Source organism: Salmo trutta, chromosome 31 (genome assembly GCF_901001165.1).
Source record: "Salmo trutta chromosome 31, fSalTru1.1, whole genome shotgun sequence".
In the NCBI taxonomy this organism is placed as follows: Eukaryota; Metazoa; Chordata; class Actinopteri; order Salmoniformes; family Salmonidae; genus Salmo; species Salmo trutta.
The window spans coordinates 31492709-31517540 of record NC_042987.1 but is presented as its reverse complement, the minus strand read 5'-3'; the positions used below and the strand labels follow the sequence as shown (position 1 = coordinate 31517540).

Below are 24832 nucleotides of genomic sequence, written 5' to 3'. Positions count from 1 at the left end.
GTACCCATAGACATACGCATTTACTTCATTGAACATTTGCATTTACTTCATTGAACGTACCATATTAATGCCAACATTAAACAGTTAACCCCATCCTGACTACAGGTTGGGTTTATATTGTGTCAGAATTAAGTCTTATCGCAAATAGGAAAATAGAGCAGAGGGTTTAGAATGTCACTTTATTTTTCAAACTATTGAGAGATGTTAAACACTGAACAAATAAAGATGTCCCAGTCAAAACTGACCAGATCCACATTAATCATCTTTAACATTTCTTTATTGCGAGCTGTGTTTGAGTGATATCGCAGTCTGCAATTTACCCATACTGGACCAGTGTTCACTAAGGACCATTGCTTCAAAAAAACGGTGCATATTCCAGCATTATCGGACATAGAATTTGGAATTGTCCCACACATAAACCAAGGACAGGAGTATTATGCGGAACAAATACAGATTCAAAGGCACATTGGTAGGGATGGATTTAGCGGCACACAGTCTGATCTTCGCCTATCTAAAGTCATGTTATATGTGGAGAACAGTAGCAATGCAAGATGAGAAAAGGAAAAAAAAACGACTTCTCTGAAATATCATGTTTGTCACATGGAAAAAGTTTAGAATGTGTGATGGTACTACAGCACTCTAGGTTTATGTAGTTAACAAAAAAAAGCTAAAGAAACTATGCTCGTTCATTCACCATCATGCATGCTTCTCAATGAGTAGAACATTTCTGCAAAACAAACTTAAAAGATCTGAGGGAATTTTGACATGGATGTCAAAACTATGTACAAAAATTTGAACTTGCAGGTGTTGTGTATTTTTATCTACACGTAACTTTGTGTCAATTATGGAATTACAAAAGTTATCTACCAATGTATAACTAAATACAAAAGGTCTCATTTCTGTACATTCACTAAGGCTGTTCAACTTTAAAAATCTTGTGATGAAATTCCATAAGGCAAAATGATAGCTAAAGGAATGGTGAGAAGTATAGTTCGCGCATACAAACATTTCTGTATTTTCTTGTCCTCACAATTGTTTACAGTTTTAATGCATTAGCGCCCTCTGTTTTGACATTTTTGCTCACAGTTCTGCCTGGGTGAGGATTGCTAGGGGATATGGGAGGAAATACAAAATGTACATTTAACAAATAATTAATTGAAAAAGTAAACAGATTAAAAAATATATATACTTTTTGGATTGAACACATTCAAAAACAGGCAAAATTAGTTTTCAAGTATTTCCTCCCGGGAATAAGTGTATGATGGCATGGGTACATTACAACAGAGTGAGGAGAGAGATGTGAGGAGTATGGAATGTTGGATAACTAACGCGCATCGGCCAATAAAAATAAAAGACTGTGCAAAACAATGGTATGCCTCGTTTGCATTGCAGAACACGTCAACATTATGTGATGCAAACAGAAAAGCTCTACAGGTTTAGTACATCTGTTTCGATAAACCTCCCCAAAAAACAGAAAAGGTCAAATAAATAGATGCATACATGATAAGACATTTTATAATTTATTTTTTATATATATATATATATATGTGTCACATAAAGCTTCTTGTAACTGCCAAATTGTGCCAGTATTCCACTTGCTGGACACATTCGGCTTTACTTGTGCTAGATGAACTCTTTCAACCCCTTCTGAGCATAACTGTGCCTCGACTGGACACCTAAACCCCAGTCAACCCTCAACTAGAACCTTAGTTTGCAATTCCTTGTTAGTAGCAGCACTGCAAACAGGGGCACATCTTTTCTGCAACTTTCTTTTTATTTTTTATCTTTGAAAAAAAAAGAAAAAAAGAACTGAAACAGCAGCCCTTTGACCAACCAACCAACCAACTTTTTTTTATTTATTTTTTACCAAAACCTCATTCGATTATCTCTGAGAGGGAGGCACGGAGGGAGTTTTGCAGTTCTGGCTTTCCACAACTCACAGTGGCTAAAAAAATAGTTTTCCTTCCTCTGTCAAGTGACAGAGACACTCCATCTACTCAGTCTAGGCAGACATATGGCAGGATGTTAAGTTTGCTCTCATCCCCGTGCGGATCCAAAGATATGCACTCCGTCCAGTCGTACCAAGTGCCCTTGGTGTCGCAACAACCGTTTACCCCTTGCCAGTGCTCCATATGTACTCTGTGGAGGTCCTCGTCAGTCACCTCCCGGCTCGCCCCCGGTGTGTCCGTTACCGAGCTGTCCAGCTGCAAGACGTGGACTCCTCGCCTCGCCTCCCTAACATCGCTCTCCTCCCGTTTCAGGTATTCTGACATGAAAAAGTGTGCACCGGGGGCCTGGACCCCCGAGGATGTGAGCACGTTGCTCTGAAGGTTTAGGTAGGACTGGATGATGTCGTTTCGGGACAGTTCTTTCCAGTTAGTCTGTTGGAAGGGGCTGGGGGTGGGAGCGGGATGCTGCTGCAGGGGCAGGTGAGTCCTCTGCTGGGGCTCAGGGGAAGGTGGCCTTGGGGGTCCTTCCACCTGAGAGGGTTCTTTATGTACCATGGACTTGATCTGCCCCGTCACAGGGTCAAACGTTAGCCTGCGCTCTTTTAACCGCACAGGCCTCGTTTGGTCCTCTGTGTCCTGCCCCTGCAGGTTGACAGAGTAGTCCCTGGACCTGTACTTCTTCCTCTTTTTGCGGTCCGAGCTGGAGGCAGCGACTTCTGCCTCAGCCTTGACCACCACTACAGAGGAGGAGGGGGTGGGTCTCTGTAGTTCTGAGCTCTCAGAGTTGGTTGGGGCAGGCTGGGAGGTTGGAGGGAACACCGGCAGGGGTTCCAGTGTTGCAGCGTCGCGTGGGGGATGGGTGGTGACCTCTGAGGAGCCGGGCCAGTGCAGTGAGGCCCTATGGGCAGGGGGTGGCAGCCCATCCACATGAGACACTTCGGCTAGGGACTTTAAAGATGGGGACTTTAAAGACTGGGACGACAGCAAGCGAGGGCTCCGAGCTGGGCTTGGGATATTCCCTTTTGGTGCATATGTTGAAGAGCGCTTGGACATCGTCTCTTGCTTCATAGTTCGCGGACTCCGCAGACTTGATGAGAGACAGTGGGGGCTTTTGGCCTGATACTGCCCACCGCCTCCTTCGTCCAGCCTTGCCTGCTGCTGCAACACAGCAGTCTTGAGTAAAGAAGAAGTGCTAGGTAGTTTGGTGAGGCCCGGGGAGCTTGGGTGAGGCTTGACAGCATTGACAGGGATTCTAGAATGTTTGTCATTCTCTAGGTGCTCTGTCCGGGCCCTGTCCGGCGATGGGGGAGCCTCAGGGCTACCTGCAATCCCATTTGTGGGTGGTGGGGTGTTGTACATCTGCTCGTAGGGGGACAAGTTGGAGATTTTGGCCGCTAAGTGCACACTGTCCCTTTGCTCCCCTCTACGCTTTCTGCTGCTTGACTTCTCTGCTTTTGGCGAGTGGATGTTGTGGACGTCATTTCTAGTTTTCACCTCTGGGACACCCTTGCTTGCCATTGAGACATCAGGGGGTGGAATGTCAGTCCGACAGGGGTGGGCACTGCCATTGGCAGAGCCCGGGACACACACGGCCCCCCGCGATGGAGTCTCATTTTGCCCCGGCTCGATCAATTTCTGCCAGCTCCGCAAAAGCTTCTTGGCACGCTTGGCAAGGTCTTCATCCTTGGTCTGCTTCCTCACATCATTGATCAGTTTCCCCAAGCGAGTTTCCTAAGTTGGTAATAAAAAAATTATAAAAAGTGGTTAAGAACACCAGAATCAACAATAAAATAAAAAATAAAAAAAATTACAAAGCTTTGGGTCTTACCTCAAGAGCTTCTTTGGTGATAGGGAACTTCTCCAAATATGTGATAACTTCTAATACTGCCACCATATTGCAAATCTGCTGGAAGGAGCAAAAGTGGTGATCAGAACACAGAATTTATCACAATATTGCTCAACAGTCAAGTCACTTAAAAAGTTGGTGTCAAGCAACTTGTGCAATAGCTTGGTGAGTGGGCAGCATATACTATCATCCTAAATTTACATGTTGAATTATTTTGTAGTGTGCTAATTTCCCTAACGTGGACAGTTTGTGTTACACAAGCTTGTATTTTCACCACAAATTGATGATACCTCAGATTGGTGATTGGTAATATAAAAGTTAGTCATCAAGATTACATTTACAAGACGCTCTTATCCAGGGAGATTTACAGATAGCATTCATTTAAAGACAGCTAAGTGAGACAACCACATATCACTGTCGTAAGGACATTTTCCCCCCTCAATGACACTAAATCGATTGCTTTAAACAGATTCATATTTTTGGTTTGTAGAACTAGCGGAGGTAATGATTCAATAAAATGATGCAGTCAAACAAAAGTGCTGGGTTTCCTTTGGCTATCTACTGTAAAAACATTGTGGCACAAGATGAGCTAATAAATGGCTACTACAGGTTCTCATCTATCGACAGGTAGACTATATGTAGTATACCCAAGATCGTTATGGTTTGTCCTTTAGAAAAGCGCAAATAGTACATGTTGCCGTGGTTATTTTCCAAGATCCATTGATTAATATACAATATCAATGTGAACAAATAATTTGTGCGCACTACTGATTACAGTACAAGCCACTTGGTAAATGTTGGTGTGAGTAGTTTATAAGGTAGTAATTTAGCAAAATATAAGTTCTCAACACATGTATGTGTACAGAGTAATTTTTGTTTTATCTTCAAAATATCACAACCTATTTCTGCATGTTATGAATTTGGACATTTAAAATTGATATTTTGACACTGGACTACAAATCAGAAATCGATAACAGGAAGCACCAACAGTACCATTTTCAATTGACGTTTTAGGAATATCAACAGGATTCTACTTAATCACGTAAAAACTACTGAATGAGCCCAAAACGTGCTTTGATGTATTGATTTTGATGATTACAACTGAAATCGTGAAAATTATTTTTACTACAATTATTTAAAGCATGATACAGTAGCTTGTTGCACATAACTAGCTACCGATAGCTAAATTATCTTATCCATAGCAGGAAACACTGAATAAGATAGCCTGACAACTAGGTAACGTTACGTGACATGAGGCTAGCCATGTTAACCTGACCGTATGCTATTTATAATCTTAGCTAGCTAACTAGTTTGCAATGAGGAGTCAACTGTATAGCCATTGCAGCTAAGTAATGTAGCTAGTACTGTAGCTAGGTAGCTTTCTACTAGTTAAGTTAACTAAGCTACCTAAACCTTAGCCAACAAAATCACTACTGGTGTTTAGATAAGTATTGGATAACACATGTCATGTGATTAGCTAGCCAACTACTGTTAACTACTTAGAATTTAACAGATAAACACTTGTTTGAAACAGAGGTTTCATTCGCTGGCTCATTGGCTAACTAGCCACAGTTAGCTAACTAGTTCGGTGAAGGAATTAGAAAATAAGCTTGCCAATAAATAACAAAAACAAGTTCGACCTCACTCATTTTTACAAGTTAACTAACGTTAGTTGGTTGGCTAGCTAAGTTAGGTACTTGGTAGCTATTAGCTTGCTATGTACTGTTAGCTACGCAACAACGTGTATGACGACGCGGGCGAGGAATGGGAGAAAAGTCAAGTGGGCTAGATTGTTAGCTAACTAACGTTAGGCTAACGCTATTTTGTCTGATATCCATTTAGTGTATCAAGAGTTAAGCTAACTTGTTTTCAACATAGCTGGCTAAACATTACCCTGTTGGCCAGGCTAGCAACTAAGTTAGCTACGTTAGCGTAGCAAGCTGGCTAGCTTTAACTACCTACAGTAGATAAGTCAGTAGCTAACTTAAGCTAGCAAGCAAGGTGTCAACTCACAAGCTTGTATTATAAGCTATAATTTATCAGTGGATATTTGGCATATTATTTTAAAATAAATATGACGGCAAGTATTCGTCCAGATAGCCACATCGTGTTGCTAGCTACTCACATTGCTGTGACTATCGATGGCCTGCAGCAGCCGGTCTCTCATCTGCTGCGGAGTTGCTGAGGCCGTTGTCATTGCCTGTTTGGTGCGATCCGGCGGACGGGGGAGGAATCCTCCAAAACGAATACTTTGGTACTTGCCGACACTCACGGGCCTTTATGGAGATATGCTAGATACTTGAGCCGCATATTTATCTAATGCCTGTACGCTTAAACGTTCGTATAATGTCACATTGATTCGGAGACGGTTATCGCCTGCTTCTGCCTCTTCGGCGCTCTGGAAACTCACCACCAGCTGCTGACTGCTGGATCGTTCACAGCGGCCTATTGCATTATGGGATGCAATGGACGCACACTTGACCCGCGCACGTAGCTAAACCTAAACACACCTAGGGTAAGTGAAGGCCTAGTGTGAAGGCCCAACTACTGTGTTTTCAATAACATTTGCTTACAATAACCTACTGTGAAATTAATTGTAGCTTATATTAAACACTACAGCCATCCCTGTAGCTCAGTTGGTAGAGCATGGTGTTTTCAACGCCAGGGTTGTGGGTTCGATTCCCACGGGGGGCCAGCACAGAAGAAAAAAAAATGTATGAAATGAAATTTATGCATTCACTACTGTAAGTCGCTCTGGATAAGAGCGTCTGCTAAATGACTAAAATGTAAAAATGTAAGTGTTCAGAGTTGACACAGTTGTGGCATGTCATTTTCAATAGGAAGTTATTCCTACTGATGGTGCCTTTTGTGTATGACCCTGCATTGTATTGTTTTTATGCAATGAAAAGCTAAATTAGGTGAACATATGGTCCTATGGAAACCTCACTGGACTTGATTAGGTCAATGATTATTTGTAGTCTAATAGTGTGGACTATTTACTGGCCCAAGCAGTTAAAATAGTTATTGTCAGCATTTGCTTTCCTCCAAACTGTTGCTGAAATGTTCATTTGCTGGGCCTATACAAGATGTGACTAGAGGGGCCAGGGGAACCAGGTGAATAAGGTTCTTTCCAGCGACTCACCTGGGAAACTCCCAAAGATGTGGAAAAAAATTGGCAATTGATGCGAACTAAATGCATTCTCTTTCTGAAAAGTTGATAAGTAGTTATTATATTTTAGCTGAAGTAAGACTTGAATGTGACCACTTCAGGTACAATGGCTCTACAAATATTATTATTATTATTATTATCATCATCTTAGTGTGTGAACATAATATTTGTGCTCTCTACAGCCATTCTACCTCTCATGATCACCAGATGGAGACATTGTACAACAATAAAACCATGGGCCAACAACATTCAGTGGGGTCAGTCACATTGATATGCTTATTTAGATTTTATTTAATCTAATTTCATTTACAAATAGTAATGCAAAAGATACAAAGACTGAAGCCTTCACACAAGAGAAATACATTAGGTATGATTCGAATAGAAGCTTAACATTCGTTTTCAGTTATTTAGCACACATTTAATACAGCCCACTTGGATTTTTTGGTCTGTTTTTTCCCATTTTATATAAAAGCACAATTTAAAAGAACAAGATTTGATCCATTAATTTTAAAGGGTCAGCTCAACAAAAGTACAGGATTGCCAAGCTGTTCTGCTGAATGCTAGGATTTGCATATTCGATGAGCATAACTGTCCTGTTGCTGTGAGTACAGTAGGTGTAGTATCCAGACATTGCAGTTAAATACATTTGCAACATTTGAGTAATAGTACTGAAAAGAAAATACATTATATTACAATTTAGCTGCCGTTGTATGAGAAAGGGACCACTAGAGTGGGCCATCCCCCATTAAATGCACATATCAGAGGATTTCTAGTTTTTTTGTTGTTGTGGTAACTATCCTGAATGATCAAACAATGATTATCTCCATTTCATCTGTCTGGTTGATTTTCCCTTTTTACATGTATTGCCACTATAATAAATAAAACATTTACAGATTTATATTGACATCTGCATTTTATCCTCCTGGAGATGCTTTGGGTGAGCAGGTTTTAGTCACACAGAGTGTGTTTGCACATGGTTAACCTAACCTAGTCAGAGATAAATACTTGCTAAAAGCAAAAAATATCACATCAAGACTTTTTTACATCATAAGGAGATATTTACAAATGTGGTACCATGTAGAAAGAGTTACCTCAAGGTATCAAGCTGAAAATGTCAGTCACATGTCAGTCTTAATGCAGTAGGTTATGCAGTGAGAAATAAACTTAAGATAAAGCCGATTTATATTTTCCTCAAATATTTTCCTTTTCTAAATGTAAACAATTCATAGACAAGTGTACAGTTTTAAGTTTATGTAATTCTCAGTCTAACAAAAACGAAAATGTAACTTTTGAGATGCAGTGGGAAATTAGAGTATTTGAAGAGTATTTCAACATTGACAGAAACACATTTTAGTGAAGGACAGATAACAATGTGCTCCAAAATAAGTGCATTACTGGAACTATAAATAAGAGTTAAAGGGACAATTTCTGAACGTAATACGTTGTAAATACAGTTATTTATTTAGCAGCTATACAGCCTGGATCTGTCGGTTTCAGCATTGGACAGCTCCATTGTCACAGTTATGACATTAAGGGAAGCTGTCAACTGCTGATTCAGCCAGGCAACCAGGCTAGTTGGCATATGTTAAAACGTTGAGATGGCCATGTTTGGCTGATTACCTGTCTGGTGTCACGGGGAATTTGATGGGTTTACAGCAGGGTTATTCAACCGGGCGGGGGTCCGCAAAAATATATATTTATTTACATCACTAGCAACAGAATAAACTGATTTTAAATTACATACCTACAGTATAAAATATAATACAACTGCTGGTTAGCTTTCTTGACTTGGAGATACATTTTTGCCAAAACACAACTAAACTTTGTTTAACCAGCTAAACAGCTGCTCTTAGAGAAAATGGGTTTCTAGCGAATAGGCTATATTAGAGTTTATACTTCCTCTTCCAATTAAAATGTGGGGTGGTGAAAAATATCTACCAAATCTATTTATTTTAAATTGTTGATTACTTCTTGCTCTTATCAGTCACCTAATGATAAGACAAGACGTGAAACCATGTATTTTTGCTAACTTATGATGGGGGTTTACAGACTCCTGGTTTACAGTATCTTGTGTGGATGGCAAGGGTCCATTTCATATTAAAACAACATCTTTCCCCTTATTTAGAGAAGGACCTTTGTGTTTGGCCATTTCCTTTTGCACACAGTTGATTTGTATGACTGATATACTATTACAATTCCAAAACAGTCCTTTATAACCGAACTGATATCTACCTGTAGTTCATTTGGTTTATCAATTTCTATCCATGATAAGATATATGAACGTACACACACAAAACATCCGAACCGGCTCCATTCTTTGTAAACGTTTGCTTCTGTAAACGTTTTGAGTATAAACCGTTGGACACCCGAATATTGGTGCAAAAATTGTGGCAGTAATAATAGATCTATCAAATCAGTAAGATTTACTACATAAACACCGATTTTTTTTTTAATGTTTTTTTTTTTTAAAGAAAAGACAACTGATTGTAAAAACATCAGTCTGGATGTTTGGATCAGTCTGAAATGTTTTGGGTAAACTTATACTTTTAAGTCAGAAAAACAGAACAGAAGAACAATGACATACTGCAGCACATGAATTATCACTGCATGTAACACACATTTTCACTTTTGACATATCACATAAAGCACAAAAACATTTCTACCTAAAAGCAATATACACAGTTAATCTATACACTTGGCAAACAGAATACACTTCAGTGGGCATCTAGCGCATAAACACATACAAGATCAAAGGTATAGGTAGTACACCAAATAATTGCATCTCCATGTGAATAAAATGCTGATAAAATGTTGCTTTTGGACATAGCAGTTCAGTTTGTGTGAGGCCTTGCCACTGTTCGAATCGAAGACAGACTATTGACCATACGAGGAAAACGTAACCGAACATTAAACCACATTTAAACAAAGTCTATTCCACCTTTCTTCCAATATAATATTTTGCATGACATTGTGCTTGATAGAAAAAAAAAGAACATACAAAATAAAATCAAGCTAAAAATAAGAAAAAAGTTTGTCTTGAAACTCATGCAAAGTAATCAGAAAAAAAGACTAGAAAACATTTCCACACACAAAAAGTAAAAGTCGAGCGCTAAAGATTAGAAATCCGGACTGCTTCTGATTTCAGAACCACTCTGGCAGCCAAAACTGTTCTGACATTCAGATCTGTAACCAGTAATGTTTTGCATGCTTGGCCAGCTCACACTGAACCAACAGATTCAAGGAATTTATTAATACAAAAAAAAACATGTAAGAAGGAAGGTGTCCCTTGTATCTATGGTAAATGGTGATCTGCATGTATTTACTGTGAACATGGCGAAAAATACACTAACATACATGAGACCAGAATTTAGATTAACCTTTCAAATAACACAAAATCCAAGATAGCACAAAGACAGCTCATCATTTGTGTAAGATCACAATGCATTATGCTTTCTGCTATTGCATTACAGTAGCTGCACATTAAGGAATGTACCATATGCCTTCTCCACACACTAAAGTTTTTTTTTCTCGCAAGCGTATCAAAAGACAAATAAAGTCTGTAACACTACTGAAAAGGAAAATGACAGGTGGAAGCCAAACACATTCAAAGGTCAACTAAAAGAAATGAAGACCAACACCAGGGTTTGAAAAGATTCCCTCATATTTCTCTACAAATGACCAATTCAGAAATGAAAATGCCTCAATTCAATACATGAATTTGAATTGAAGTAGTAAACAGGATACAGAATTTGAATTTGAATGAAAAGGAAATAAAATTGAATTCAGTGAAATTAAAATGCCTATTCTATATTAGGTGTAGTCTATACAAATATACATCTTGTACATAAAACATGTCATTATATACATGCATATAAAATATTGATTTCAGGACAAACTCTTAAAAATCAATGATCAAGGAAAACAAAACCTGAATGCGAAAATTCTAAGATATTATATTTCATTAATCTCTTAAATTTAGTCAAATATAGGGAAAATACTACATTTCCCATAATGCATTAGTTCAAGTTGGCCCTAAAGCCTTCAAAATATGCCAAACAAATGAAATAGTTGGTGGAAATATAATTGGCTATTCTACGCACTGAAATAGAATTTGAACATTGTTTCCAGAGAAAAGTCATATATTATTTGGTATCTGGATGTGTGACCTGTCAGATTCAGTGAAAAACTCATGCTCTATGTCTGAGTGGAATTTCTTTGAATTGCACAGAATTTAATTCTACTTCCTGTCAATCAAACTCAAATTCTACATCCTGTGAGGTGTGGCCAATTCAAATTTGAACTCATGAATTGAATGGGAGTCAATTCTAAAATTCTGAATTGAGCACATATCTGACTGATAAAAATCACATAACTAGTGGTATTTCTTCAAGGTGGATTTACTCACACAGCACTGAAGTATAGATAGTGAATGACACAGTTAAATAGTGCATATTATATGATCATAGTGGGTTTTGTTTATATAGATTCTATGCACAACAAGACGACTTCTCACTCCTGTCTATGACATCTTTAGTACATATTTTAATATTAACCATTAAAGTGGCTTCCCACAGCACTCTTTGATGCATCAATTGTGTTACATATAATTGCTTCCCAATTACATGATTACTTCACCCTGCTTGTATTGTACTTGTAGCTACGCTTGAAGCACAACAGGAGCATGACCAGCCGTATCTGTTCTGCAGTGAGAAATCTTCTATCCAAAAATACAAAGTTTATAATATCGGCTTCCAAAATTGGAGCATTTCAAAGTCACAATATCAGACGCCTCACAAAAAATACTAGCTGATTAAGTAAAAAAAAAAAAAAAAAAATGTTTTTATATAGACTATAAACATATGCTTTTAAAAAATACACTTTCTTTTTTTAACAAGAAGTCAAGTTTGACCAAACACATGGGGAAACAGGTCCAGTGCACATAACAGTCGCTCAGAGGGGGGTGAAAAAGTCCCAGGGATCAATGCTTTAATGTTGTGAGTAAAGTGCAAAGTAAAATGCAGGATAATGTCATGGGTACATCCAAGGAAATTACTCACAAAAAGCAAAATCACTTAACATTAACTATTAACAGGTAAACTGTAAAGCCTACAGCCGCAACAATACTGAAATTCTGACACTATACATCCAGAAAAGACTGAAGAGCTGATGACAATGAGGGGAAAACATGTGACATACACACATACACACATACACACACGAGACAAATGAAGGTGTCAAGATTATGATAATACTGTATGAAGATGCGATTAAATACATTCTGGTTGCAGCAATGCTGTTCTAATATAGAGGCAGTTGAATCTTCTTGTCAGAAAATAATAATATTTTATCAGTAAAATCTACCTCTGACACATCCATGAGAATCACATGAAGGGGTCAATTTTCTAATATATGCAGCGTTTGTCTTTTGTCATGCTTTTATACTTTTTCTGCCAAAGCCAAAGTGCAGAATATATCATTTGAATTCTCCCCTGTGAAGTGTAAAAAACGAAGTAAAATGTAAATTAAAATGTAGCAAATGAAACATGCCAACATGCTCATTTCTTTGCTGAGAAAAGGCAATCAAAATGGTACTGTACAATTCAACAAGGTCATTTAGTTTAGGTACTTTTATGTCTATTAGATCGCTAATAACGCTCAGTCCTCAATCAACCAATTCCATTTGTTTTGCATAGACATCATAAGCAAGATCCAATTTAGAAATGACAACTAATGGAAGCAAAGCATCTAAATCACAATTAAGGGCACCAGAATGTGATACCTCAGCTCAATTAGGCTAACATGGGCCAATTAGACCAATTAGGCTGAGATGGGAAATACAGTACCACTTCACAAAATGTGTGAATGTAAATATGAAAAGCAAAATGGTAACTAGTGAAAAGCAGTGGATAACAACATAAGCAGTGATACACCTCCCTTAGTTGTGTTCAATTTGGTCATATTCTCGCTAGAGCAAATTTCAGTCCGGCGTTGGTCATATTTTCACACTAGTGGCATTTGAATGAGGCCTACCTCATATTCTCATACTAGTGCCAATCTGAGTCAGGCCTAGGCATTGGAAAGCAATGGGGGATGCTTGATAAAGGTTTAAACTTCACTGCTTAAGAGTCTCAACAAGTTGCACAATTACCAACATTTTTTAATGGAGAGATTGGCGACCATAGCTTTCCATATCATGTAATCTTATAAGGCAGAATCTTGTTATCACAGTGATTCATTCAGATTTCATGTCTATCTTGTTTGCATTTCCAAATCAGCTACCATAGTAGAGATTAAATGTCATTTCAGGAATTAAGTGCCAAAATGACCCTATGACAGCTCTTTTTTTGAAAACTCTACAAACAGAGTTGTAAGTGATTTTTAAGGATTGTTTAACTTGAATTTAGGCCTTACTTTGGTTGCCGTGGCCAATCACAAGCTAAAGATGAGGGTTAGCACTCCTAGTTGTTCAACAAAGGAAACCGCTTAACTGTTTACCTGAGGGGTATACTACAAAGCAGGATCAATGAGTTAGCCAGCTAACTTTGATAAACAACCAGAAATAACTATTGATTTTCTGGGTCCTGAAGAAAGTTAAACTTAGATATGCGTTTTTGGTCGTTGAGTCAATTAGACCTTGCCCATTTCAAGTTTATCTTGACAAAAAATTACAGGTTACTTCTGAATATTTAGGCAAGTTAGCTGGCTAACGCATTGAACCCGCTTTGTAGTATACCCTTCAGCACTAAATCATGTTGTGCAACCCTGAAACGCTGACAGAATTTATGGACTGAAAGTACAACGTCAAGTTTGGAAAGAAACCAAAATAAAATACTGGTCAAATTCAGAGAAAAAAACTGCACCAATAAATACAACTACCGTGCCTTCAGAAATTATTCACACCCCTTGACTTTTTCCACATTTTGTTGTGTTACAGTCTCAATTTAAAATGGATTACATTTAGATTTTGTGTCACTGACCTACACACAATACCCCATAATGTCAAAGTGGAATTATGTTTTTAGAAATGCTTACAAATGAAATAAAAAGGTAAAGCTGAAATGTCTTGAGTCAATAAGTATTTAACTCTTTTGTTACGGCAAGCCTAAATAAGTTCAGGAGTAAAAATGTGCTTAACAAGCCACATAATAAGTTGCATGGACTCACTCTGTGTGCAATCATAGTGTTTAACATTATTTTTAAATGACTACCCCATCTCTGTACCCCACACATACAATTGCACTATATATATAAAATAATGTGGACACGCCATCAAATGAGTGGATACGGGTATTTCAGCCACACCCGTCGCTGACAGGTGTATAAAATCGAGCACACAGCCATGCAATATCCATAGACAACCATTGGCAGTAGAATGGCCTGTACTGAAGAGCTCAGTGACTTTCAACGTGGTACCGTCATAGGATGCCACCTTTCCAACAAGTCAATTTGTCAAATTTCTGCCCTGCTAGAGCTGCCCCAGTCAACTGTAAATGCTGTTATTGTGAAATTGAAACGTCTACGAGCAACAACGGCTCAGCCACGAAGTGGTAGGCCACACAATCTCACAGACAGGACCACCGAGTGTTGAAGCGCACAGCGCGTAAAAATCATCTCTCCTCGGTTGCAACACTCACTACCGAGTTCCAAACTGCTTCTGGAAGCAACGTCAGCACATTAACTGTTTGTCGGGAGCTTCATGAAATGGGTTTCCATGGCCGAGCAGCCTCACACAAGCCTAAGGTCACCATGCACAATGCCAAGTGTCGGCTGGAGTGGTGTAAAGCTTGCCGCCATTGGGCTCTGGAGCCGTGGAAACACGGTCTCTGGAGTGAGGAATCACGCTTCACTATCTGGCAGGCCGATGGATGAATCTGGGTTTGGCGGATGCCAGGAGACGCTACCTGCCCCAATGCATAGGACCAACTGTAAAGTTTGGTAGAAGAGGAATAATGGTCTGGGTCTGTTTTTCATGGTTCGGGGTAGGCCCCTTAGTTTAAATTAAGGGAAATCTTAATGCTACAGCATGACATTGTAGAAAATTCTGTGCTTCCAAATTTGTGGCAACAGTTTGGGGAAGGCCCTTTCCTGTTTCAGCATGAAAATTCCCCCGTGCATGAATTGAAACACAGACTGCAAGCCAGGCCGAATCGCCCAACATCAATGCCCGACATCACTAATGCTCTTGTGGCTGAATGGAAGCAAGTCCTGGCAGCAATGTTCCAACATCTAGTGGAAAGCCTTCCCAGAGAGTGGAGGCTGTTATAGCAGCAAAGCGGGGACCAACTCCGTATTAATGCCCATGATTTTGGAATGAGATGTTCGACGAGCAGGTGTCCACATATCAAAAGGTGGGTGACTTCCCAAACATATGGAAGAAGGTACTCTGATCAGATGAGACTAAAATTAAGCTTTTTGGCCATCAAGGAAAGCGCTATGTCTTGCACAAACCCAACACCTCTCATCACCCCGAGACGAACATCCCCACAGTGAAGCATGGTGGTGGCAGCATCATGCTGTGGGGATGTTTTTCCATCGGCAGGGACTGGGAAACTGGTCAGAATTGAAGGAATGATGGATGGCGCTAAATATAGGGAAATTCTTTAGGGAAACCTGTTTCAGTCTTCCAGAGATTTGAGACTGGGACGGAGGTTCACCTTCCAGCAGGACAATGACCCTAAGCATACTGCTAAAGCAACATTTCAGTGGTTTAAGTGGAAACATTTAAATGTCTTGGAATGGCCTAGTCAAAGCGCAGACCTCAATCCAATTAAGAATCTGTGGTATGACTTAAAGATTGCTGTACACCAGCAGAACCTATCCAACTTGAAGGAGCTGGAGCAGTTTTGCCTTGAAGAATGGGCAAAATCCCAGTGGCTAGATGTGCCAAGGTTATAGAGACATACCCCAAGAGACTTGCAGCTGTAATTGCTGCAAAAGCTGACTCTACAAAGTTATTTCTTGTTTGTGTCACAAGAAAAAATATTTTGCATCTTCAAAGTGGTAGGTATGTTGTGTAAATCAAATGATACAAGCCCCCCAAAAATCAATTTTCATTCCAGGTTGTAAGGCAACAAAATAGGAAAAATGCCAAGGGGGGTGAATACTTTCGCAAGCCACTGTAGTTTATCTTTAAGGTCTCTCAGTCAAGCACTGAATTTCAAGCACAGATTCAACCACAAAGACCAGGGAGTTTTTCCAATGATTCCCAAATAAGGGCACCTATTGGTAGATGGGTAAAAAAAAATGAAAGCAGCCATTGAATATCCCTTTGAGTATGGTGTAGTTATTATTTACACTTTGGATGGTGTGTCAATACTCCCAGTCTAAAAAGATACATGCGTCCTTCCTAACTCAGTTGCCGGAGAGGAAGGAAACCGCTCAGGGATTTCACCATGAGGCCAATTAAAACTTTAAAACAGTTACAGAGTTTAATGGCTGTGATAGGAGAAAACTGAAGATGGATCAACAACATTGTAGTTACTCCACAATACTAACCTAAATGACAGAGTGAAAAGAAGGAAGCCTGTACAGAATAAAAATATTCCAAAACATGCATCCTGTTTGCAATAAGAAACTAAAGTAATACTGCAAACAATTAACTTTTAGTCCTAAATACAAAGCGTTATGTTTGGGGCAAATCCAACACAACACATCACTGAGTACCACTCAAGCATGGTGGTGGTTGCATCATGTTATGGGTATGCTTATCATAAGCAAGGACTAGGGAGATTTAAAAAAAAAAAATCTAATAAAATGGAATAGAGCTAAGCACAGGCAAAATCCTAGATGAAAACTTGGTTCAGTCTGCTTTCCAACAGACACTGGCAGACAAATTCAGCTTTCAGCAGGACAATAGCCTAAAACACAAGGCCATATACACTGGAGTTGCTTACAATGATGACATAGAATGGCTTAGTTACAGTTTTTACTTAAAATCGGCTTGAAAATCTATGGCAAGACTTGAAAATGGCTGTATAGCAATGATCAACAACCAATTTGACAGAGTTTGAATACTTTTTGAAAGAATAATGGGCAAATATTGTACTATCCAGGTGTGCAAATCTCTTAGACTTACTCAGAAAAACTCACAGCTGTAATCGCTGCCAAAGGTGATTCTAACCTGTATTGACTCAGGGGGTTGAATGCTTATCTAATCAAGATAGTGTTTAATTTTCCATAAAGTTTTTTTAAAATGTTAGAATTTTTCTTCCACTTTGACATTAGAGCATTTTGTGTATATCATTGACAAAAAAGGACATTTTAATCCCACCTCGCAACACAACAAAATGTGGAAAAAGTAAAGGGGTGTGAATACTTTCTGAAGGCACTGTATAGTGTGAATTAATGACAGCGCGGGCGGTTAAGTGCACTGATGAAAATGTGAGACTGGCAAGATTAGCCAATAGAGGGGCGGTTGTGAAAAAGCAGATGGGTGATAATGAGACATGCTAATCTAGTATGGCAGGTGAGAGAAAGATAAACAGTTTCCACTACAGACATGATTTTAATCAATTCATGTCTTCAAATGGAAGGTCAGACCAATGTAGTTTGTATCCTACTTTGTTTTCCTTTACAAAAACCAAAGCATCCAACAGAAAGGCAGGCAGGAGGCATATAATAAAATAAATAAATAAACAAACAAGTTAAGTTTGTGGTTAGCACAGACTGGTCACAGGCAGAACCTTAAGCCAAATATCCACAAAACATGACAATGTCGCCCTTCCATCTTTTCCATCCGGAAGGGAGAAAGCAAACTCTGTCGACCATTTCCCTACTAGCTCATCTTACCATGGCTCTTAGAAAGGGGTGGCTGGTGAAGGGAGGTGGCAGTGTGGGATGAATACACTGCACAGCTGGGGCCTAGCCACAAGCTACCACACTCCCAAAATATCCCTCTCCCCTCAGGCCGGGTTCCTCCGAGACAGTCGGTCAACTTGGCATCGGCTCTACAGCCGGTCCATCCGAAAGGCGTCTTCCGTGGCGGGGTCAGTGAGGACCATGTCAGGATCGTTGAGCATGTACAGCCCATCCAGGGTCAGAGGGTCGATCTTCAGCTCGTCCAAGGGAAACTGAGAGTCTGCGTCGAAGCTGATGTCAGCCGACAGAGAGCTGTAAGACAACCCCTTGGACAGTCTGGGTGGTGACTCTCCGGTGGCTAAAACATAAATGAGTAAAGAGAGATGAGGAGAGGTCAGGGTCTTTCTGTTGTGTTTACTCCAAAGAATAGCATCTCATTAAATATTTCAAGGAGCAGCCAATAAATGTAGTTTACAAATGTTCAAAACAGGAAGGCTGGTCTGAATGCTTGTTTAACATTATCCAGTAAGCATAACATAATTCACTTAGTTTCCTATTCTACGGGCATTGTGGGAATGAATACAAACACATTATCATCAGCATGGCACAATAATGCACATTCCTCACATTTGCTGTTCAACCTATGGGCTCACTCTTGCAATTATCACCTTCCTCTCTCTCAACCAATGGCCATAAATCTTGGGATGTATGTCAATTTACCCATGCACTCTCACTTGCTGTTTCTCAGCAACAGTTTTCGACAATCATCCACCTCCCCAACACCACCAGCTATAATAAACTTAAGCCCTGTCCATTGGAACTCCTTTCCCCCAGCGGAGGGTTTTGATGCCAACAGTCCCGCATTGGGCTACCTGCCATCACATCATCTGGCTCCGAGGATCTTCCCTCGGAGACAGGACCATTCCCCAAACTATTTAATAAAATGTCATATTGAATTCCGTTTTTGTTGTTCATTCAGTTAAGCCTGTACTAGATTAAACTACAATTGAGTGTCAAGTAAAGTAAAATGAAAATAAATACAGAAAACCTCAACTTAATTAATTTAGCTAGTGTTCGGAATGAAGTGCTTTGGCGCACAGGTAAACATTACACTTCCACTTCCCACCTCTAGGGGGCATCAGAAACCGGGCCAGGTGCTGAAAGAGCAGGTGGATTGATAAGTTATTGCTCACAGGTGCTATACAGCAGGTCTCTTACACGGAGGGTCAGGGCTATACAGCAGGTCTCCTACACGGAGAATAAGGGCTATACACCAGGTCTCTTACACGGAGGGTCAGGGCTATACAGCAGGTCTCCTACACGGAGGGTCAGGGCTATACAGCAGGTCTCCTACATGGAGGGTCAGGGCTATACAGCAGATCTCCTACACGAAGGGTCAGAGCTATACAGCAGGTCTCCTACACGGAGGCAAGTGAAATAGTTGAAGGAGAGTGGGGAGCTTTAGATATGGCGGTGGATGCTCCACTGAATCTTTAGATTCAGAGTGTTGTTAAACAGTTGAGGGAAACTGAAATGCTAATTGTGAAGAAGGTGAATTTTATGGTGTTTATTGTGCATGTGATTAATTGTACTGCACAAAGGAACGAAAAGTCCAAGAAACTGGACATAATAGTATCTGTACAGCACTTTGTGACATCAGCTGATGTAAGAAGGGCTTTATAAATAAATACATTTGATTTGATTTATCTGCTGCTGAAAGGTTTTTGGGTTTCCAGGACTTCACTGCCGAAACATTGCAAAGAATACTGTCAGAAGATGCTCCAGAGCCTGTGAGGATTGGCGTTGGCAGTTCAATCTGAATAAAGGAGGACATTTGAGTTTTCTTTTGTTTATTTTGTTTAGTTATATTTTGTTATTTATTTTGGCAGATATACATCCAAAACAGTAGGTGGCGGCATGAACCTATAGTATTTGTTTGCGGACTGCAATAATATCAAAGAACACACCGCACATACAATGCAGTCAGACCCCTTGGCTTTTTTCACATTTTGTTATAAAATTGCTAAATTATTTTTTGCACCTCATCAATACCCCATAATGCCAAAGTGAAAACAGGTTTATAGAAATGTTTTCAAATGTATAAAATACAAAAAACAGAAATACCTTATTTAGCATAAGTATTCAGACCCTTTGCTATGAGAATCGAAATTGAGCTCAGGTGCATTCTGTTTCCATTGATCATCCTTGAGATGTTTCTACAAATTGATTGGAGTCCACCTGGGGTAAATTCAATTGATTGGACATGATTTGGAAAGGCACACACCTGTCTATATAAGGTCCCACAGTTGACAGTGTATGTCAGAGCAAAAACAAAGCCATGAAGTTCAAGGAATTGTCCATACAGCTCCGAGACAGGATTCTGTCGAGGCACAGATCTGGAGAAGGGTAAAGAAAAATGTCGGCAGCATTGAAGGTCCCCAAGGTCATTCTTAAATGGAGGAACATTGGAACCACCAAGACTCTTCCAAGAGCTGGCCTTTCGGGCAAACTGAGCAATCAGGGGAGAACGGCCTTGGACAGGGAGTTGACCAAGAACCCAATGGTCACTCTGATAGAACTCCAGAGATCCTCTGTGGAGATGGGAGAACCTTCCAGAAGGACAACCATCTCTGCAGCACTCCACCAATCAGGCCTTTATGGCAGAGTGGCCAGACGGAAGCCACTACTCCTCAGTAAAAGGCACATGACAGCCCGCTTGGAGTTTGCCAAAAAGCACCAAAAGACTCTCAGACCATGAGAAACAAGATTCTCAGGTCTGATGAAATCAATATTGGACTCTTTGGCCTGAATGCCAAGCGTCACTTCTGGAGGAAACCTGGCACTATCCCTACGGTGAAGAATGGTGGTGGCAGCATCATGCTGTGGGGATGTTTTTCAGTGGCAGGGACTGGGAGACTAGTCAGGATCAAGGCAAAGATGAATGGAGCAAAGTACAGAGAGATCCTTGATGAAAACCTGCTCAAGAGTGCTCAGGACCTCAGACTGAAAGGTTATCTTCCAACAGGACAATGACCCTAAGCACACAGCCAAGACAACGCAGGAGTAACTGCAGGACAAGTCTCTGAATGTCCTTGAGTTGCCCAGGCAGAGCCCGGACTTGAACCCGATCGAACATCTCTGGAGAGACCTGAAAATAGCTGTGCAGCATCACTCCCCATCCAAACTGACAGAGCTTGAGAGGATCTGCAGAGAAGAATGGGAGAAGTTCCCCAAATACAGGTGTGCCAAGCTTGTAGCGTCATACCCAAGAAGTCTTGAGGCTGTAATCGCTGCCAAAGGTGCTTCAACAAAGTATTCAGAGTAAAGGGTCTGAATAACTATGTAAAATTTCTAAAAACCTGTTTTTGGTTTTTCATTATGTGGTATGGTGTGTAGATTAATGAGGGAAAAAAACAATTGAATCAATTTTAGAATAAGGCTGTAATGTAACAAAATGTGGAAAAAGTCAAGGGATCTGAATACTTTCCAAATGCTCTGTATGAATGAAATGAAAAAATTACATTTTATTTTCGTGTCAAAACGCCAATTGGCATCCCATCCCTTATGGGATTAATTGACACATAAACAAACATTACAATAATTCACTATGGTAATTCAATGATAATTCTTCTTCCGGTATTCTCTGCATTGTGCATCACATAAAGAGTGAAAAAATGTAAGGAAAAATATATACATATATATATATGTAATAATAATATACATATATACAGTACCAGTCAAAGTTTGGACACACCTACTCGTTCAAGAGTTTTTCTTTATTTTTACTCTTTTCTACATTGTAGAATAATAGTGAAGACATCAAAACTATGAAATAACACATAAGGAATCATGTAGTGACCAATTAAAAAAAAAAAAATCTAAATATAGTTTAGATTTTAGATTCTTCAAAGTAGCCACCTTTGCCTTTGACACTCTTGGCATTCCCTCAACCAACTTCATGAGGAATGCTTTTCCAACAGTCTTGAAGGAGTTCCCACATATGCTGAGCACTTGTTGGTTGCTTTTCCTACACTCTGCGGTCCAACTCATCCCAAACCATCTTAATTGGGTTGAGGGCGGGTGATTGTGGAGGCCAGGTAATCTGATGCAGCACTCATCACTCTCCTTCTTGGTCAAATAGCCCTTACACAGCCTGGAGGTGTTTTGGGTCATTGTCTTGTTGAAAAACAAATTATATTTCCACTAAGCGCAAACCAGATGGGATAGCGTATCGCTGCAGAATGCTGTTGCAGCCATGCTGGTTAAGTGTGCCTTGAATTCTAAATAAATCACTGACAGTGTCACCAGAAAAGCACCCCCACACCATCACACCACCTCCTCCATGCTTCATGGTGGGAACCACACATGTGGAGATCATCCGTTCACCTACTATGCGTCTCACAAAGACACGGCGGTTGGAACCAAAAATCTCCAATTTGGACTCATCAGACCAAAGAACAGATTTCCACCGGTCTAATGTCCATTCCTTGTGCTTCATGGCCCAAGCAAGTCTCTTCTTCTTATTGGTGTCCTTTAGTACTGGTTTCTTTGCAGCAATTCGACCATAAAGGCCTGATTCACGCAGTCTCCTCTGAACAGTTGATGTTGAGATGTGTCTGTTACTTGAACTCTGTGAAGTATTTATTTGGTCTGCAATATGAGGTGCAGTTAACTCTAATGAACTTATCATCTGCAGCAGAGGTAACTCTGGGTCTTCCTGTCCTGTGGCAGTCTTCATGAGAGCCAGTTTCATCATAGCGCTTGATGGTTTTTGCGACTGCACGTTCAAAATTCTTGAAATGTTCCAGATTGACTGACCTTCGTGTGTTTTTTACTTATTTGAGCTGTTCTTGTCCATAATAGGGACTTGGTCTTTTACCAAATAGGGCTGTCTTCTGTATACCACCCCTGCCTTGTCACAACACAATTGACTGGCTTAAACACATTAAGAAGGAAACAAATTCCACAAATGAAGTTTTAACAAGGCACACCTGTTAATTGAAATGCATTCCAGGTGACTAGCTCATGAAGCTGGTTGAGAGAATGCCTAGAGTGTGCAAAAATGTCATCAAGGGAAAGGGTGGCTACTTTGAAGAATCTCAAATATAAAATATATTTTGATTTGTTTAACACTTTTTTGGTTACTATATGACTCCATGTGTTATTTCACAGTTTTGATGTCTTGACTATTATTCTTCAATGTAGAAAATAGTACAAATAATGAGTAGGTGTGTCCAAACCTTTGACTGGTACTGTACATACATACACTACCGTTCAAAAGTTTCGGTCACTTAGAAATGTCCTTGTTTTTGAAAAGAAAAGCACATTTTTTGTCCATTAAAATAACATCAAATTGATCAGAAATAGACATTGTTAATGTTGTAAATGACTATTGTAGCTGTTAATGTTTTTTTATGGAATATCTACATAGGCGTACAGAGACCCATTATCAGCAACCATCACTCCTGTGTTCCAATGGCACGTTGTGTTAGCTAATCCAAGTTTATAATTTTAAAAGGCTAATTGATCATTAGAAAACCCTTTTGCAATTATGTTAGCACAGCTGAAAACTGTTGTTCTGATTAAAGAATCAATAAAACGGACCTTTAGACTCGTTGAGGATCCGGAGCATCAGCATTTGTGGGTTCGATTACAGGATCAAAATGGCCAGAAACAAAGTACTTTCTTCTGAAACTCGTCAGTTTATTCTTGTTCTGAGAAATGAAGGCTATTCCATGCGAGAAATTGCCAAGAAACTGAAGATCTTGTACAAAGCTGTGTCTTACTCCCTCCACAGAACAGCGCAAACTGTCCCTAACCAGAATAGAAAGAGGAGGGGGAGGCCCCGGTGCACAACTGAGCAAGAGGACAAGTACATTAGAGTGTCAAGTTTGAGAAACAGACGCCTCACAAGTCCTCAACTGGCAGCTTCATTAAATAGTACCCACAAAACACCAGTCTCAACGTCAACAGTGAAGAGGCGACTCTGGGATGCTGGCCTTCTAGGCAGATTTGCAAAGAAAAAGCCATATCTCAGACTGGCCAATAAAAAGAAAAGATTAAGATGGGCAAAATAACACAGACACTGGACAGAGGAACTCTGCCTAGAAGGCCAGCATCCCTGAGTCGCCTCTTCACTGTTGATGTTGAGACTGGTGTTTTGCCGGGACTATTTAATAAAGCTGCCAGTTGAGGAAACTAGACACTCTTAATGTACTTGTCCTCTTGCTCAGTTGTGCACCGGGGCCTCCCACTCCTCCTTCTATTCTGGTTTGAGCCAGTCTGCTTACACTCCCTTTCATGCTAAATGCAAACATTCAGACAGCTTATGGTAGAGCAAGGTGTGCATTGGACCCCTAGACATAACAAAGGTTAGAGCTTTGTATTGAGAGAGTGTTTACATTAAGTGAGCTCTATTCCACTACCTAGCCTTGCAGAGGCTTGAGTGAGCTACCTGGTGTGGCAGAATAGTACCTGTGAGAATGATGTTGGGGATGTTGCCATGGCTACTGTAGCCCAGCTGCTGGGAGTCTTGCAGGTTGCTGTGGCTACCCATCAAACCTATCATGGCTGCTTGGGAGTAGTTGAGGGTGGAGCACTGGCCGTACAGACTGTTGTTGTCTGTCATGTTGAACTGCTCCAGCTGTTCGAGGAACAGAGAAAACAGAACATGAGGTTAGCCAACACTCAACAACAAGGGCTCATTTCTCTGCTATTAACAGGTGCCAAATGGTCAATATAAAGATTCAGTACAATGGGAAAAAATTGAAACTATTAATCCAGTGTTTCCTAAACTTGGTCCTGGGGACCCCAAGGGGTGAACGTTTTGGTTTTTGCCCTATGATTACACAGCTTGTTCAAATGATCAAAGCTTGATGATTAGTTGATTTAAATCACCTGTGTAGTGTTAGGGCAAAAAACAAAACGTGCACCCCTTGGGGTCCTGCGGACCGAGTTTGGGTAACCCTGTATTAATATACTGTGCTTTGATACCAAGATATTGGCATATAATGCCATATCAAAAGTAACTAATATTAGCTTGCATAATTAGTTCTGAGGTAGGATGTTAAA

The 24832-nt window shown here is 40.0% G+C and overlaps 2 protein-coding genes and 1 non-coding gene across 4 annotated transcripts in view; 1 reads left to right on the top strand and 2 right to left on the bottom strand.

Moving 5' to 3' along the window:
* Positions 1–162: 162 nt before the first annotated feature.
* On the bottom strand, positions 163–6226 carry LOC115169955 (mediator of RNA polymerase II transcription subunit 26). 2 transcript variants are annotated; one of them, XM_029726117.1, is made up of 3 exons: positions 5921–6226; positions 3778–3855; positions 163–3680 (listed from the first exon to the last, which is right to left on the bottom strand). In XM_029726117.1, the coding sequence occupies exons 1-3, from the start codon at positions 5990–5992 to the stop codon at positions 1998–2000; spliced, it is 1833 nt and encodes a 610-aa protein (XP_029581977.1). In that variant the 5' UTR covers positions 5993–6226; the 3' UTR covers positions 163–1997. The 2 variants fall into 2 exon arrangements, with proteins under 2 accessions (XP_029581977.1, XP_029581978.1); XM_029726118.1 differs by having other exon boundaries at positions 3778–3852.
* Positions 6227–6416: 190 nt separating this feature from the next.
* trnae-uuc (transfer RNA glutamic acid (anticodon UUC)) lies at positions 6417–6489 on the top strand. Its single transcript has one exon. It is a non-coding gene; the product is annotated as a tRNA-Glu (tRNA).
* Positions 6490–17159: 10670 nt separating this feature from the next.
* Positions 17160–24832, bottom strand: part of LOC115169956 (CREB-regulated transcription coactivator 1-like) — a 47283-nt gene continuing 39610 nt past the window's right edge. Inside the window, exons 13-14 of the mRNA XM_029726119.1 lie at positions 24236–24404; positions 17160–18119 (exon numbers count right to left, since the gene is read on the bottom strand). Coding sequence (XP_029581979.1) covers positions 17911–18119; positions 24236–24404 — 378 coding nt within the window. The 3' untranslated portion in view covers positions 17160–17910. The remainder of the gene's footprint in view (positions 18120–24235; positions 24405–24832) is intronic.

Excerpts from the sequence above, each read along its gene's own strand:
- LOC115169955 (XM_029726117.1), bottom strand. The coding sequence starts at position 5,992 with ATGACAACGGCCTCAGCAACTCCGCAGCAGATGAGAGACCGGCTGCTG. Across the intron at positions 3,856-5,920 it reads CCATCGATAGTCACAGCAAT|CAGATTTGCAATATGGTGGC; the intron begins GTGAGTAGCTAG and ends TGCTCCTTCCAG. Across the intron at positions 3,681-3,777 it reads TCACCAAAGAAGCTCTTGAG|GAAACTCGCTTGGGGAAACT; the intron begins GTAAGACCCAAA and ends TTACCAACTTAG.